We start from the raw sequence: 17,714 nt of genomic DNA, 5'->3' as shown, positions 1-17,714 counted from the left end.
AAATAATTCCCATATTCTTGGCCTGAGTCCTGAAATTAATTTTGGGTTTAAAGGGGTATTCCGGCTTTATACATCTTATCCCCTATTTAAAGGATAGGGGATAAGATGTATGATCGCAGGGGTCCTGCCGCTGGGGACCCCCTCGATCTCGGTGCAGCCCCTGGCATTCTGTGCCTCCTAGACTGGGATGTGACGTCACGGCCATGCCCCCTAGTGACCACGCCACCCCCCTTCCATACATGTCTATGGGAGGGGGCGTGGCGTGACATCACTACGGGGCATGGCTTTGATGTCCCATCCCAGTCTAGGAGGCAGCACCCGGCACAGAATGCCGGGGGCTGCACCAACATCACAGGGGTCCCCAGCAGCGGGACCCCTGCGATCATACATCTTATCCACTATCCTCTGGATAGGGGATAAGATGTATAAAGCCGGAATAACCCTTTAGTTTGACAAATGAACTATCAGATTTTTTTCAAGTAAAAATTTGAATGAGTTCCCCAACTGCTCTGCAAGTGCCCGACTCAAATAATGAAGTAGGTGGAACCTGTGTTGCATACAGAATGGCCGCTTACCTCTGGGCCACTCAGTGTACAGGAGATGGAAAAAATCACATCCAAAATGATTCACAAAAAGTTTAGACTCTAACAAATTCAAATTTTTCATGAAATTGCCGAATTGATTTTTTCATCTCTGTTCCGTACTTTATGTAGGTTGCCATCGCTGCTAAATACAAAGCTACATTACAGTTGGTGGAGAACCTTTGGAACTCAGGGTAATGCATAAACATATATGCTGACAGGGATGTAACTATAGGGGGTGCAGAGGTAGCAGTCGCACTGGAGGCCTGGTGTTGAAGGGGCCACAAGACCATAAATGACATATGAGGCCCTGTTGCAGATTTTGCACTGGGGCCCAGAAGCTACATGTTGGCTGGCATGCATACATGGATCTGTATTTTGCTTACCTACCCATTACTGCTGCTGCTCAGAATTGTCCCCACACTCTTCACCTTCCGTACTCTTTATGGTTCAAATGCCCACCTACACTTAAAAACTGAGGAACATATAACTCAGTGCAGCTAAACTGCTGGATCTGTCCATAGTAAACACAGAGTTCTAATTTTTCTTCGTTTTATTTTTGGAAGTAGTATAATGCCTGCAGATAATTTTTCTTCTCATATTGACATTGCACGATACTGACACATAGGGATGGGGAATTACAGCAAATTACAGCAAATTTTTAGCAAACTGAAATAACAAGCAATTTGGAGTTTGGCTCATTAGACGGATCTAATGTGATCTCTGACTCTAAATCTTGTTTACAAATTTAAATGAAAAACATGTTTGGCTCCCTTTTGTCACTGATTAAAGAGTTGTACAGTGACTATTTGAAACGCTGGTTGGCTTTCATTTGTAACATCTGATTCAAGCTTGGTAACATTTTAAAAAAAACTAAATAGAGTTCTTTCTATGTCATAAACAGTATTTACTGTTCAGAATTTGTAATTATTGTACCCATTAGAAATAACAAATCCAAGTACAGTATGTCTGGTTTTTGGATATACTTGGAACTGGCTATACAGACATAAAGATTTCTCTCCTATTCCTGACTATTTCTAGGTCGGTGAAGGTCTCTAGGTAAAATATTTAAGTGGCTAAGTCATTTGTAATTGTTACATACATCCCTCTTTAGGTCCTTAGTATATAGTGAGAGTAAGGCTCTTCCATTTTATCTCTTTGCCCTGGTGGCGGTCTGTGTGGCTTGAGAGGATTACACTTTTTGTCTGTGTTCTCCTCTATACTGTGCAGAGTGCAGTTGGAGGAGGATTTGTGCAGAAAACACTGCTCTGCGATATAACTAAGGTCCACATGACCGAAGCGCGTCAGATCCTAAGTAACTTACAGCTTTGTGTTTTTACTGTTTTAACTTTCATATTATAAAATAGGAATAGGTTTTATGGGACTTCTCCGGCTTGAACTCCTTTCCTGAAAATACTGCTGTGGTTCAGAGATGAGTACAGTAGAATCTCAACCGGGGACACTCACTGGGATTAAAAAGGTGTCCACTATTGAGAGATGTCCCCTATTGAGGAAAAAGGCTCAAAAATCTTTCTGAATGACCGAATACTGTACTGTACTCACCCAGAGTGTAAATACCTATAAAACATGATAAAAAGCAAATATTACAGTAGAATCTCCCAGTGCAGTTGAATCATCCCTTATCCCTCCAATTTATAATTTCATCCCCCTTTATACCCTGTGCCACCTTATCCCCCGTGCTTTGTGCCAAATTATCCCCCCATTACCCCCTGTGCCACATCATGTACCCTTGATTCCCCTGTGCTATATCATTCCCGTTTTATTATCCTCTGTGTAAATTAATCACCCCCTATTTATGAAGTGGCACAGGGGAATAAAGGGGAATGAAATGGCACAGGGAGATGAAGGGGAATGAAATGGCACAGGGATATGAAGGGGAATGAAATGGCACAGGGAGATAAACGGGAATGAAATGGCACAGGGAGATAAATGGGAATGAAATGGCACAGGGAGATAAAGGGGAATAAAATGGCACAGGAGGATAAAGGGGAATGAAAGGACACAGGGGGATAAAGGGGAATGAAATGGCACAGGGAGATAAAGGGGAATGAAATGGCACAGGGGGATAAAGGGGAATGAAATGGCACAGGGAGATAAATGGGAATGAAATGGCACAAGGAGATAAAGGGGAATGAAATGGCACAGGAGGATAAAAGGGAATGAAATGGCACAGGGAGATAAAGGGGAATGATATGGCATAGGGAGATAAAGGGGAATGAAATGGCACAGGGGGATAAAGGGGAATGAAATGGCACAAGGGGATAAAGGGAAATAAAATGGCACAGGGAGATAAAGGGGAATGTAATGGCAAAGGGGGATAAAAGGGAATGAAATGGCACAGGGGGATAAAGGGGAATGAAATGGCACAGGGGGATAAAGGGGAATGAAATGGCACAAGGGGATAAAAGGGAATGAAATGGCACAGGGGGATAAAGGGGAATGAAATGGCACAGGGGGATAAAGGGGAATGAAATGGCACAGGGGGATAAAAGGGAATGAAATGGCACAGGGGGATAAAGGGGAATGAAATGGCACAGGGGGATAAAGGGGAATGAAATGGCACAGGGAGATAAAGGGGAATGAAATTGCACAGGGTGATAAAGGGGAATGAAATTACACAGGGGGTGGTGCAGAGAGGGTGATGCATTTGCACAGAGGGTAATAAAGGGGGAAAAAAGGGGGGGGGAAATAGGACAGGGGGATCAAGAGGAAATCATGTGGCACAGGGGGGTAAAAAAGATTATTTGGCACAGGGGAAATAAAGTGGCACGGTGGGATCAGGAAAGAAGAGGGGTGAATGATGTGGCAGACATACAGAAGCAGGAGACCGCTGTTTAAACAGCAGTCTTCGGCTTCTGTGCTGGGGCTTCTGCAGGGAAGGGTGGCCTGGGCCCATCACTGGGGAATTGGCTGATGGCAGCCCTGTGTACAAGGTAGGGCCGGCACATAAGCCTGGTTGTCTTTTATTGGGAGTGCCATTGTCCCCTAATGGGGGTGTTTTGTCCCCTATTGTCTCCTTTTGGGTGTGTCCACAAAAGCTATTGGGAGTGTCCCCTATTCGGAGGGTGCAAATACATTAAGTCTTATGGGACTCTACTGGGGAATTAAAAGCTGTCCGCTATTGGGAGGAGTCCCCTAAGGGAGACTTTACTGTAGCACAAAGAAGAATCTGAGCCTGGACCTTTAGTGACAAGGGTGTGGTGAAGAGAGGTGCAGTAGAGCAGTAGCCTGCATATAACAGATGATAGAGCCTGCATATAACAGATGATATTTCTAGAAGTGCTGTGACCCTGCCGTCTGGTCCACATTGTTACTTTGGACATTAAGGGGCCTATAAATAAATCATCTGATATAACCTTATTGGTAAATTTCCAATGGAAGCTATACTTGGATAACAGACTGGTATGTGTGGTAAAGGGTGTGTGATGTAGGGCAGATGGAATTACCCTAGGGGCAGATGGCATTAACCCCTTGTATTCGTGATGCCAGGGCGTGGTTTATCCTCAATACCACCCGAAGGTATACCGCTGGATCCTGGGCTAGGCACGGAAGCAAAAATGACCCCGATGCCAAGTTATGGACAACTGTAGCTTTACTGAGTGACAGATGGAACAGTCTATACAGTTCAGCCAGCCCCACAGAGGTGTCCAGTGACTTCAAAGACCTTAAGTGCTTGCTGGGACTTGCAGTAGATTTGGACAATTTTAGTGCAGGCCACTCTGACTTGACAATAGATGACTGTGACTGACTAAGCTGTGACTGTAGGTTACTTGTAGAATTGAAGGCTTGTGGCTGCAGGACAGACTTGAGGCCTCTTATGGACTCCAGACACACTCTAGGACTTGACTGCACTGGAACACAGCAAAGACTTAACTGGAAATCAAGAGCATAAGAGAGCGAGAGCTAGCTACACCCAGGGCTTATATGGGGGAGACTAAGAGGGGTCCCATAGGTCACCCTTAGGTCACATGGTCATTGATACCTCACAGGGTTACACTCACATGACAACTGGTGATCACATATTAACATTTCTTAAAGCAATAACACTATTATATACTTTTTACAGTATAACACATGGCAGAAAATATATAATATACATAAGGGGACAGCTGTTGGGGCCCAGGGAACACTGCAGGGAGGCTGCCTGACAGGGCAGCAAGGGTACAGGTGTATAACTCCTGTACTGGGCCACCACATATGTATAGTGAGTTATCAGGGACTCATGCACTTGCCTGTACTTGTGAATGAGAAATTTTGTAACACCTCAACTCCATTCCCTGTTACAATTAGGTAGATAAGCCTGCTATACAAAGTTTTATTTAACAGTCCAGGTAGATGTTGCATTGAAGAATAGAACATAGAGAATGATGCTCTGACTCCATTTGCTTTACTGCTCAATAAAGGTCTTAAAGGGACATGGAATCAAAGACCCCCTAGGCAGAATTGGACTGGCTCATCAGGAATCCTCCAGGTACTGTAACGCTGTTGGTTGGCAACCACCAGTGTTCCATGTGTCCAGGTCCTTACCAGCATCAGGTGACATCATCTGTGCCATGTATCTGCCGTGCTTCCTGGTCTTGCTGCTCTGGAGTGTCGCCTGCTGCAGTTCCTGCTCTGTCCTCTAGGGTCCACATGTGAGCACTGGCTGAATCTTATAGAGACTGTGTGTACTCAGTAAAGGATCCTTCTCCTATCCCTGCATGGCACTCCCTATATAAACTTGTTCCACCTGTTTACTGATGCATCAGCAAGGTCGTGTTTCCCCTATTGCTAAGGTCCCTGAACCCTGTTTTCTGAACCTGAGTAAATGCAGCCCAAGGGGTTTAAAACTTCATCTCATTGAAAGTCTGTTTTTCAGCATACATGCAGTGCAGAAATAAAGCATAGCTCAGGTTGTTTGGGCCACAGGCAGTAATTGTCGGGCTTTTTTCTGCACCACTTTCCATTATTGTAAATTACCCCCTCCAATGCCTACATATAGAGCTGTTATTTGGACTCCAAGAATGTTTGCTTCTATGGGGCCCAAGGCACCCTAGTCTGACACGGCCTCTACGTCAGGGGCGGACTGACAGGCCGGTCCAATCGGCCCTCGTCCGAAGGCCCGGACGGGGGAAAGGGCCCGCTTTCCGCTGCCTGCCACATAAAATAAAAACAATTTTTTATCTAATTGCCCGGCACACACCCGGACCCGGGCCCGACACACACCCGATCCCGGAGAATGGTTCTGCTGGCTGCTGTTTGGCATCTCCCAAACAGCCACGGCAGCCCTGTAAGAGAACCGCAGTGGCTGCCTGGGAGATGCGCTTTGAACTCCGGCGTGGCACTGCGGCAAATGAGGTCACGTCACCGTGGGGGGTGACGTGACCTCACGTCTAAGCACCGCGTCGGAGCTCACTGTGCGCCCGCCGACCTGCTCGCTCTCTCGTTCAGGGCCCACTTGTCCTCAGGTACGGAACCCTGCTTGTCCTCAGTGTACGGAGCCCCGCTTGTCCTCAGTGTGCAAGGCCCCGCTTGTCCTCGGTGTACAGAGCCCTGCTTGTCCTCGGTGTACAGGGGCCCGCTTGTCCTCAGTGTACAGGGCCCCGCTTGTCCTCAGTGTACAGGGCCCCGCTTGTCCTCAGTGTACAGGACCCCGCTTGTCCTCAGTGTACAGGGCCCCGCTTGTCCTCAGTGCAGAGGGTCCCGCTTGTCCTCAGTGTACAGGGCCCCGCTTGTCCTCAGTGTACAGGGCCCCGCTTGTCCTCAGTGTACAGGGCCCCGCTTGTCCTCAGTGTACAGGGCCCCACCTGTCCTCTGAGGACAAGTGGGGCTCTGTACACTGAGGACAAGCGGGGCTCTGTACACTGAGGACAAGCGGGGCTCTGTACACTGAGGACAAACGGCGCTCTGTACACTGAGGATAAGCGGAACTCTGTACACTGTGTATGGAGCCCCGCCTGTCCTCGGTGTACAGAGCCCCGCCTGTCCTCGGTGTACAGAGCCCCGCCTGTCCTCGGTGTACAGAGCCCCACCTGTCCTCGGTGTACAGAACCCCGCCTGTCCTCGGTGTACAGAGCCCTGCCGAAGAAGTGCCCTGATCTCTCTGCCAGCTTTCTCAGTCGGCATCTGCATGGACACATAAACAGGTACCAGAAAGTTAAACAGATATTTAGATTATTTCTATTAAAATTTTATAATCCTTTCAGTAATTATTAGCAGCTGTATACTACAGAACAATTTCTTTTCTATTTGGGATTTCTTTTCTGTCACGGCCACAGTGCTCTCTACTGATACCTCTGTCCATTTTAGGAACTGTCCAGAGCAGAAGAAAATCCCCATAGCAAACATATGCTGTTCTGGACATTTCCCAAAATGGACAGAGGTGTCAGCAGAGAGCACTGTGGTTGTGACAGAAAAGAAATACCAAATAGAAGAGAATTTCCTTGTAGTATACAGCAGCTAATAGGTACTGGAAGGATTAAGAATTTTTAATAGAAGTAATTTACAAATCTGTTTAACTTTCTGGCACCAGTTGATTAAAAAAAAAGTTTTCCACCGGGGTACCCCTTTAAAGGTGAGTGGAGGCTGGAGCCAAGTTGGACTGGGTATCACAGACAGAGATCCCAAGTTGGCACAAAAAGGAGGAGTTCAGTGTTTTAAGGCACTTGGGGGGAGATTCATCAATACCTGTCCAGAAGAAAAGTTGCTGAGTTGCCCATAGCAACCAATCAGATCATTTCTTTCATTTTTGAAAAGGCCTCCGAAAAATTAGAGAAGCAATTTGACTGGTTGCTATGGGCAACTGGACAACTTTTCCTCTGTACAAGTTTTGATAAATCTTCCCCTTGGTGTAGTTAAGGTGATTGGCATTGCCATCCCTCAAAGTACCCCATAGCCTCAAGCGCACTGCACCCCCTATTCCTTTCTCTGGCAAATATTCATATGCATACTGGGCGGGAATAGGGGCGGGGCAGAGGTGGGGCCAAGGGTGGAGTCTTGCTGGAGGCCCTTGCTTTATTTGGTCCGGAGTCCCCGGGTGGTGTCAGTCCGCCCCTGCTCTAGGTTATGGGGGGGCCTGATCAAACACTGCTCAGCACTGCAGAATATGTTACATGTTTACATTTATCCACATACATTTTTCTTAGACAAAGGTAAATTATATGCCAAAATAACACATTGTGAAGCACAAATCTGATTATTTTTAACACTTATTACATTACTGACCCACTTTAGGCAAATCTCCTTTATCATAGGTTCTTCTGTTTAACTATCAGTTCCTAGCCCTGATGGTCCATAGAGTATTTTTGGTGAAAATCAGTGGCAGGTTATTATGTGGGGAGTTTAGGCGGCTGCTCGGAGCCCGAGGCTACCAGTTGGCTCATGGCCATCATAGCGCCCATATGATAATCCGCTCAGGTTTTTTCTCCAACAGATTAAAAGATTTGGGCCATGTGTCTTTTTAAGTTTCTTTACTTTTTTGACCTTGGAAATGTCACAAAATGTTTAATGCATTTACTATCAAATTAAATCTTTAAAATGATTTCTTCCTTGAATGGCAACTTCCTTCTGTAACTTGTCCCCAACTTTGGATAGAAGCCTCCTTTTGTAGCTTCTTTCTCATTTTGGAGGGAACCATCTCATGTAGCTCTTACAATTTTTAACGCTAACCCAGCTCTTTCATGGCTATTGTGATGGGGTTCCTGACCATTAACACCTGCATCATTCTCAGTCCATCCCTAAAACTTATATTCTGTCTACATTGCCTGCACATATACAATTATCTGCGGCATTAGTGGAATTATTGACATCAGAATTCTCCAAATTTTAAATGGCGCCATATGCATCATACTGCGGAATGCTTGAAATTACTTCACTTGACGTTAGATACAACACTGTTATTTTTGGCACCACATATGTATTTCCAGCAGGCTTTTGGCTATCTTCACACTGGTGACCACAATAATGTGAAAATGTACTGTTAACCACATGCTAGTAGTTTCCAGGTAAAAGTCTAAGTTTGTATCTTGGGCGTATCTACATATACAGATATTAAACAAAAATAGAGAACTGAACTTTTCCAAATAAATGTTTAAGTTAGAATACGTATCACTGTATGCTCTACAGCTGCTACTCTTCTGGGGAGTGATACTATGTCATTTTCTTGTAGAATGAGGACTTTATATAACAGGCTCTACTGCTCTTACTTAGGGATTTCCTGTCTGTCTAGAAATAGCCTTATACATTTCAGGACATTGGAATTGATGAGTTTTGCTTTCTGTACAGTTTGATTGTTTGACCTGGATCTGACTGAGATGTAAAGTCCCACTGGGAAATCTACTGTTGTAATTACATCCAACTGTTGAGTCTGGGTCAATGTAACGTATATAACATATATTTGCTTGGTATAACCTTTTGACTGCTAGTCTGCTACTTAAAGGGGTTATCCAGGCTTTCAAATTTGATAGCCTATCCTCAGAATATTGGATCAGTGGGGGACTGATGCTTGGCCCCCCCATCGATCAGCTGTTTGAGGGAGCCATGGCAGTCGGGTGAGCTCAGCAGCCTATTCATTAATGACACTTGGTTCTACACTGCTTTGTATTGCACAAAGAATGAATGGAACAAAGATACAAGACTAAACACAGCTGCTATGATAAACATGGCATTGTGCAGTACAACAACCAATAAAAACAATAAAGAGGATGCAACTCTTGTCCACATGCCATAGCCCCATTCAAACAGTTGATTGTCATATTAATGGCCTATCCTGAGCATAGGACTATAGTTTAAAAAGCCTAAATGGTTTTGACCGTCTTGAAATTCAAGACCATGGTGGATGTCATACTTATAATCAATCGTCTCCTTGCCTAGGTGGGTCTGCATCAAATGCCTCTCCATCCCCTAGATAGACAGACTAAAAGTTACCAACAACCAAAAGCCTTAAGTATACTATGGAAGGTTGTCGCTTTCCTTACCAGATTCCCCTCCCCATTACATGTTTCCGGCTCAGAGCAGATATTGCCAAATTAAAGGTATCTCCAACCAGAAACCAATGGATTTGAATGATTGGATCTGAATTTACAATAAGAAAACTAAATCAGTTAATTCATTGGCTATATGATGAGTGCCACCTTGGAATAAAATATAGGGGAAATGAGGTGATACATAGGAGGATAAGCTGATCATTTCAGGATCAAATGGAAAAAATAATCTTTTCCATTTTAGATAAAAAAAAAAAAAAAATTTAATCTTGCAACACATTGGAGCCTATTAGCCTGACAGTCTTTTCAAGACACATCTTCATAAAGCCTCCAGTCAGCATGTTGTCTACAGCTGTGGTGGGAGCCGTCCGGATGGCCAATTCATTTACTCATCTGTTTATTGCTCTGAAATCTGTTCAGTAGAGTTTGTATTTAGGCAGCCCTTTCTGGGATGGTACAATATAGAGAATACGCACTGAAAAGCAACGTGGACATTAGTGAATGAACAGCGCATAGTAGCTGCCGGTGTTGCTTGAACCTGTCTATTCACATACGGTGATTGCCTTGGGTGCAGTTTATTGTGCACTTTACCAAGAGGACTTGTCACAAAGCCAAATGTAGTGAAAATAGAAAGGGATATTTTCCTAAAGTTTTATGTATTTTTTTTTTTTTTTAAACGTATTTGTAAGTTATAGGGGTTCTCAGGGGAGCATGTTTTTATACATGTGTTCAGAAAAGGGGTAATTAAAAAAAAAACACTCAGTTACCTTCCCATCTTCCTATAATGCTAAGCCATATATTTTCCAACAAAGGCATTGCCAGTGTCAACCAATGCTGTTTAAAGCAGTTCTCTATTTTGGCTCATATAGAAGGATCTCAAGAAAACAGGGATAATCTTCATGAGATGACTAGTGTTGCTTGCGAATATTCGCAATGTGAATTTTATTCGCGAATATAGCATATTCGCGAATATAGCACTATATATTCGTAATTACGAATATTCTTTTTTTTTTTTTTTTCACAGTACACATCACAGTGATCATCCCTCTCTGCTTCCAGTTTGTGTGGTGTAAAGAAGGCTCTAATACTACTGTGTGAGACTGGCATGCAAATTTTCGCATATGCGAAAAATTGCATATGCTAATTTTCGCATATGCGAATTTTCACATATGCGAAAATAAAACGCGAATATTACGATTATGCAATTTTAGCGAATATATGACGAATATTCATCCATATTTTCGCGAATATTCGCGAATTCGAATATGGCCTATGCCGCTCAACACTAGAGATTACACCTGAAGTCACAGAAGCTATGTCATGTACAACCTTGTCTGTAGATCATACTTTATAGAACATTGCTTTTAATAAAAAATGTTGTCAATTCCTTTTCAAATTCGATATTTATTAATTTTTTTGTTAAATTTCTAGTTTAGAGGAGGCCCCCAGAAGTATGAAGTGACTGGATGGCTTCAGATACAATCGGTCCGTGTTACAGATGAAGGAACTTACCGTTGTTTTGCCAAGAACAAGGTTGGTGAAGTTGTGGCAGGAGCCACCCTCACAGTACTTACACCAGGTTTGTGTCCACAAAAAGACAATATAAATCACATTGCTATAATAAGATTATGTATAGGAGGAAATCTGCTATTTATTCTTTCTTTCCTAGGTCTGTTCCACTGTTGGTTTCTTTTGGATAGTTTAGTCTAGGGCTAGTGCAGGGATTATGGAAACAGAAGACTCAGTTTTCTAGTCATTTTGTGTTAGCTGAAGACAGGAACAGTTATTTAGATCATTCCAGTATTGTCTTTGTTTGTCATCTTCTGTTCCATTATTGGCTGTTGTCTATTAACCATTTGCATCGTTAATTATACCATCATCTCCAGTTCCGGTTGTCCAATCGTGAGCAGTCATGGAGTAAAGTGCACTTTGTTGCAAACTTCAACAACTTAAGACTACCAATCGCAGTGGGTCTCAGGACTTAGACCCTTTGCGACCAAAACTTTTGTAATTTTAGAAAATTACCTATTGTTTTGTGTTGAACACATTTTTTTTAAAGGGGTATTCCAGGCCAAAACTTTTTTTTATATATATCAACTGGCTCCGGAAAGTTAAACAGATATGTAAATTACTTCAATTAAAAAATTTTAATCCTTCCAATAGTTATTAGCTTCTGAAGTTGAGTTGCTGTTTTCTGTCTAACTGCTTTCTGATGACTCACATCCTGGGAGCTGTGCAGCTCCTATGGGGATATTTTCCCATCATGCACAGCTCCCGGGACGTGACATCATCATTGGAAGGATTAAGATTTTTTTATAGAAGTAATTTACAAATCTGTTTAACTTTCCGGAGCCAGTTGATATATAAAAAAAAGGTTTTGCCTGGAATACCCCTTTAAGAATTTTTGTGGTGTTTTCCTAGTTCTTCATGTTACTATCTTTTTATTTTATTTTATTTTTTTAAATAAATCTTGCCGTTTTCATTCAGACCACTATGTACCACATAGCTTATCATTTTTCAGCATTCAAACCAATAATATCACAGGCAAGATTACAATGAATATTGATACTATTATTTAGATAGGACATATTTAGATCCACCACAGACAACAAGTGATGGTCACAGCTCACCTCCTTCCTCTTCCTGCAAAATTATCTTTTCACATGTCACAGAGCATGCCTAGAATACTTTTTCATAGAAGTCAATGTAAGCAATAACAATATGAGTAGGTTCCTATGGTCTGTGTAACTGCTGTTAAGAATGTCTCTAAATTCTGTTAAAGAATCAAAAGCATTAGACATTCAAATGTAACAATTTGGTCCTTAGGACCTTTGTCAGATACTGGAACCACAATAACAAAATGGTACAAATCAGACAAAAAGACTATGCTTAACTGTAAACAAAATCATATGGACATATATAAAAATCTCATAACCAGATATAAAAATAGTCATCAAAAATCCGGCAAAGTGGAAATAGTCATGTATATCATTAGATGGATCCTAGTGAAGAATGTAGACACCCGGGATAAACAAGTCTAGATCAGAGCACATGATATCCATTAGATATAATTGTGCGTGGCTTAACAATAAATACTGGTGTCAACTGGAGATAACATGACATACATAGTATATCTATGGAAAGTTTATGAAAAAAATCTAAAATCTGAAAATAAAAACAGAATAGAATGAGAGAAAATGTATTAGTCAGTACCTGGCTGTGATTAGTAAAACAATTAGATTATTTAGTGTAAGTGTATAGTAATAGGGTTATATGTCCTTGTAAGATCTAAATACCCTTGTCCAAAAATCATCACATTCTAACTTAAAAATGATTCTGTTTCCAAGTTTTTAGTGGCTGACTACTTCCAAGAATATTTAGTCAAATTTCCATGTGGTGGAAATGAAAAGTCTAGGGTGATGGAGCAAAGAGTAGAAGCTTCATGGACATACAATAGGAACAGAGGCTCTGCAGGCATCAGGCTTACGACTGCAATCATCAGTAGTTGTATGTAATGGCTGGGATCCAGCTGAAAAGGACATTTTACAGGAAAGTCGTGAGAACTGCCCTGTCAACTGCTTTCTACCAATTGCGCACTCCTGATTATGGCGCACTCCTGATTATGGCGCACTCCTGATTATGGCGCACTCCTGATTATGGCGCACTCCTGATTATGGCGCACTCCTGATTATGCAGATGATTGATATACCATATACAGCAGAATCTCACAATAGTGGACACTCAATAAAAAAAAGTGTCCATTATTGAGAGATGTCCCCTATTTCTAAATTACAGAATGCTATACTGTACTCACTCCAGAGTGTAATTACCTATAAATCATGATAAAAAGCAATATTACAGTAGAATCTCCCAGTGCCATTTAATCACCCCTTAGCCCTCCCCATATCATTTCATCCCCCTTTATACCTGTGCCACCTTATTACCCTTATGCCTTGTGCCAAATTATCCCCCCACTTACCACCTGTGCTACATCATTTCCCCTTGCTCCCCCTGTGACATTTCATTCCCCCTTCATTAGCCTCTGTGTAAATTCATCACCCCCTCTTTATGAAGTGGCACAGTGGAATAAAGAGGGAATGAAATGGCACAGGGGGTGGTACAGAGGGGGTGATGAATTTGCACAGTGGGTAATAAAGGGGGAATGAAATAGCACAGGGGGATCAAGAGGCAATGATGTGTCACAGTGGGTAATAAAGGGGGGGGTGATTTGGCACAAGGGAAATAAAGTGTCACGGGGGATCAGTGAAAGAGGGGGTTGAATGATGTGGTCGGTGGACGTACAGAAGCAGGAGACCATTGTTTAAACAGCAGTCTTCTGCTTCTGTGCTGGGGCTGCTGCAGGAGGGTGCAGCAGGGGCCTGGGAGCCATTACTGTAGTATTGACCAAAATGGTCGCACAATGTACAGTAAGTCTATGGGACCATCTCAGTCACATAAATACAGAGCTGGGAGTGTGCACTTCTAACGGATCATTTTTGTGATCGGTTAGTACCTAAACACTCAGACCCAGATCGGTCAAAGCTTTGATGTGCCTCTATGACATATAATAATTTTTTTTTTTTTTGAGACTGTGTTTTATTAATGCTTGGTATTAAAGTCTATGGAAAAGTGGCCATCAGTGTACACACTGTATAAAAAAAAACTTCTGTAATGTCAATGTTGGAGTTACAGCCATTTTTATACATTGTGTGCACTGATGGATGTTTTTACATAGACATTATAGCTATGTTACTGCTGCTTTTTTGTTTTCACTTTACAATGTGTGAACCCAACCTTGAAGGGGTATTCTGGCTTTATACATCTTACCTTCTATCCAAAGGCAAGGGGATAAGATGTATGATCGCAGGGGTCCCGTCGCTAGGGACCCCTACGATCTCGGTGCAGCCATCGGCATGCTGTGCTGGATGCTGCCTCTGAGACGGGGACGTGACGTCATGGCCACGCCCCTCCATTCATGTCAATGGGAGATCGCAGGGGACAAAAAGATATTTCTTTCAAAAAATTCCAGCTCCCCAAAAAAGGAAAAATATAAAAATACAAAATTTATTTACATGATTAAAATATGAGAAAAACAAACAAATGGTATAAGCTAGGTAGAAAAGCCAAAGGCGTTGGGGAGGTGGAATTTTTGGCAAGAAATATCTTTTCCCATTTTTTAAAAATCTGTTCACACAAGTATGCGGCTTGGATTATCTTTCGTGCTTCCTGACTTCCATGGATGTCTCTGATTTCACCATTACGGCTGTATGGCGGTGAGCTGTTTTGTTTTCTTATTCCTTTGTTACTCCAGTAATATAATTGGGGTGAAAAATGTTGTGAATTATATACTTAAGATAAAACAGGGCATTGTGTAAGTAGGCAACAAATGGAAAGTATTTCCTTGTTAAAACCTATGTCTGTGTATTTTATGTGCCTTTTTATATATTTTCTTCAGACTATTTACATTTTACTGTTCGGAACAAGAAATACTTCACACGTATTAAACTGCAGCGTCTGCTCTTTCAATCCTTAGATCAACTGAACATGACCGGACTGATGCTGCCAAAATTCCGAAACCAGTTACAAGAAGACGATGCTGACAGCGAGGATTCAGATTATTATTGAATTCCATAGTAACAAAGACACAGAAATCTGCTATCAATAAAAAGAAAATCCCATTTTTACAAGGGAAGAAATCCATCAAGAAAGTATATTTTGTGACAAGGGACAAATAGAAAGCACTTTACATTTCTCGGCCCGCCTTCGAAAGCTTTGTAGAATAGCTTCTTGTGCTCATAAAATTTATGAAGAAGTTTTGATCTTTTTCCAGTATTAATAGGACATTTTTTTGTAAATGGAGACTGGAATGGACACATGTTCTATGTGCTATTTGTACATACAGATTGTCATCTTTTTTTATTGTCTATGTTTATATATTGTCTGTAAGGACCATTCTGTATTATTTACAACCAGATGCTAAGCCTAAACCACATTGTTTGTGCAATTTGTATTTTTGGCAATGGATGTGCAAACCGATCTGATACTCAGTGTTACTATATATGAAACCTATCATTTTCTGAAATAGACTTCATGCTTTGAAGTGCAATTGTAGAAAAATATAGCTTGGTGGAATATGAAAGGGCATTGAGCACTTTGTAACATGAGCCGAGTCCCACTAGGAAACCTCAGGCCCACCAAAGGGAATGTGTCTCCATCTGTGTGAAACTTGTTCAGTTCCCTGCAAAATTTTTGTTATCATTGTACATACAGGGCGTATTATCAAGGTCTAATAGGTTATTTGTTAATCAACCAATAAGAAATGGATCCTAGTGGCATGTGATAGGCTCACAATGTTTTTTTTTCTGTTGGACCTTTTATCCTCTTTATCCTCTTTATCCTTTTATCCTTTTATCCATGTGTCAGAGCTGGAGATGAGCGAATATCCTGAAATCTGTTTCAGATCCTGATCATTTTATGTTACAGCCATAATGGAATGTCACACGGATTTTAGTGTGGAATCTGCACATATTTTGTGCCGAAATCCAAGTGAATTCTGTCCCAAAACCATGTCCTATTGGGGGAGATTGAGCAAAACCTGTGCAGAGGAAAATTTGTCCAGTTGCCCATAGCAACCAATCAGCTGACTTCTTTCATTTTTAACAAAGGCCTCTGCAAAATGAATAGCCTGTAAAAGAGAAAAAAAAAAGAGACCGGAGGGAAGCGCCTCGTGTGATAGCGTATGGGTAAGCAACATGAAAAACTTGGGGGTCAGTTAAGACACACCCCTAGGTAGTGGCTGCTCACCTGAGAGCAAGTGAAAACTTGCGTGTCAACCCACAATGGGGTTACCAGAAGTGGCAAAGATGGTAGGACTGCTGCCAAGCCGGAGGTCACAGGGGAGGAAAGACAACCAATCCTGATGAAACTTTAGGCAGGTAGAACAAAAAGACCCCAATAGGCGCTGCAGATTCCCACGAAGTAAACCAAACCAGAGATGAAGTGGTAATAGTGCAAAACACTGAAAGGTTTATTGTAGTAAAAACAATAAAATACAGATTACGCATTTCGGGAGAGCCACCCCCTTCTTCTGATCTGAAGAAGGGGATGGCTCCCCCGAAACGCGTAATCTGTAGTTATCTGATTGGGTGCTACAGGAAACTGGGCAACTTTTCCTTTGCACAGGTTTTGATAAATCTCCCCCTTTATGTTTACTTGGAATTCACCTACAGGTCATACACTGATGATTTGATAATCTGCATAAATAAGTGAAAAAAGAAGTGACATTTTTTCACAATGGTTTGTGGTTTGAACATAGATTAACCTCTACATATTGGGCTTATCCATATCCAAAACTACTGCAAAAACCACAACTTTCAGAGTTAAAATCGTCATGAATCCAAGAACATGCCCTCACATTTCTGAGGTGGATATGTAATGGATTTTTCTAATGGAAAAATCTGTTTTCTGCACAGGCCCAAAATTGGATTGACCTTTTTTTCCCCTTTCAGGTGGGATACCACTGCATTTATGCTGGACATCACAGGTATATGTGTGTATCCCACAAAAAAAGAGATTACAACATATACTGTGGTGTACTGCAGCAGGCCCCATTCATTTCAATGGCCCAAACATAGTCATCCTATGACTATGTTTTTGTTGCTTTCTGCTGGTATATCTTAATTCAACTCAAAGGTGCAGTGGACCAATAATAGACACTGCAGTACTTCACAGTATATGTTGGCATTGCTTTTTTTCCAGGATGCTGATGGATGCCAGTGCCATATATAAAAAAAAATTAAAAAAAAGTACTGAAGTCACCCATATTTGGATAGGAACCTTGAGATTCCTATCCCCATGGTGGGGTGAACCTGGTACTGTAAAGTGATAGCATGGTAGGGGGGCAGGATGTCCTTCAAAACTGTCTGCCAACATAGCAGTGCTGCAAGGTGCCCTACTCCACTCAATCCAAAAAGTGGAATAAAGTCATTTTCCCATGGTATCCTAAAAACCGCAACAGGCGTTTTTTCATTTGTGTGGAAATTGCACCTTGGCAGTTTTTTTTGGTACCCAAAATTTGCTGGGTGCCAAAAAAAAAAAAAAAAAAAAAAGGATGCAGCAGTGATGGAAATTTTTTTATTAAACGAAATGTATA

The 17,714-nt window shown here is 42.0% G+C and overlaps 1 protein-coding gene across 2 annotated transcripts in view; it reads left to right on the top strand.

Moving 5' to 3' along the window:
* KAZALD1 (Kazal type serine peptidase inhibitor domain 1) overlaps positions 1-16,638 on the top strand; it is a 48,802-nt gene extending 32,164 nt beyond the window's left edge. Inside the window, exons 4-5 of one of the 2 annotated variants that reach the window (XM_056529769.1) lie at positions 10,994-11,141; positions 15,096-16,638. In XM_056529769.1, coding sequence (XP_056385744.1) covers positions 10,994-11,141; positions 15,096-15,187 — 240 coding nt within the window. In that variant the 3' untranslated portion in view covers positions 15,188-16,638. The remainder of the gene's footprint in view (positions 1-10,993; positions 11,142-15,095) is intronic. The other variant, XM_056529768.1, reaches the window with a different exon arrangement.
* Positions 16,639-17,714: the final 1,076 nt, after the last annotated feature.

This window comes from Hyla sarda, chromosome 7 (assembly GCF_029499605.1).
Source record: "Hyla sarda isolate aHylSar1 chromosome 7, aHylSar1.hap1, whole genome shotgun sequence".
Lineage (NCBI taxonomy): Eukaryota > Metazoa > Chordata > Amphibia > Anura > Hylidae > Hyla > Hyla sarda.
This window is presented reverse-complemented; position numbering and strand designations above follow the sequence as displayed.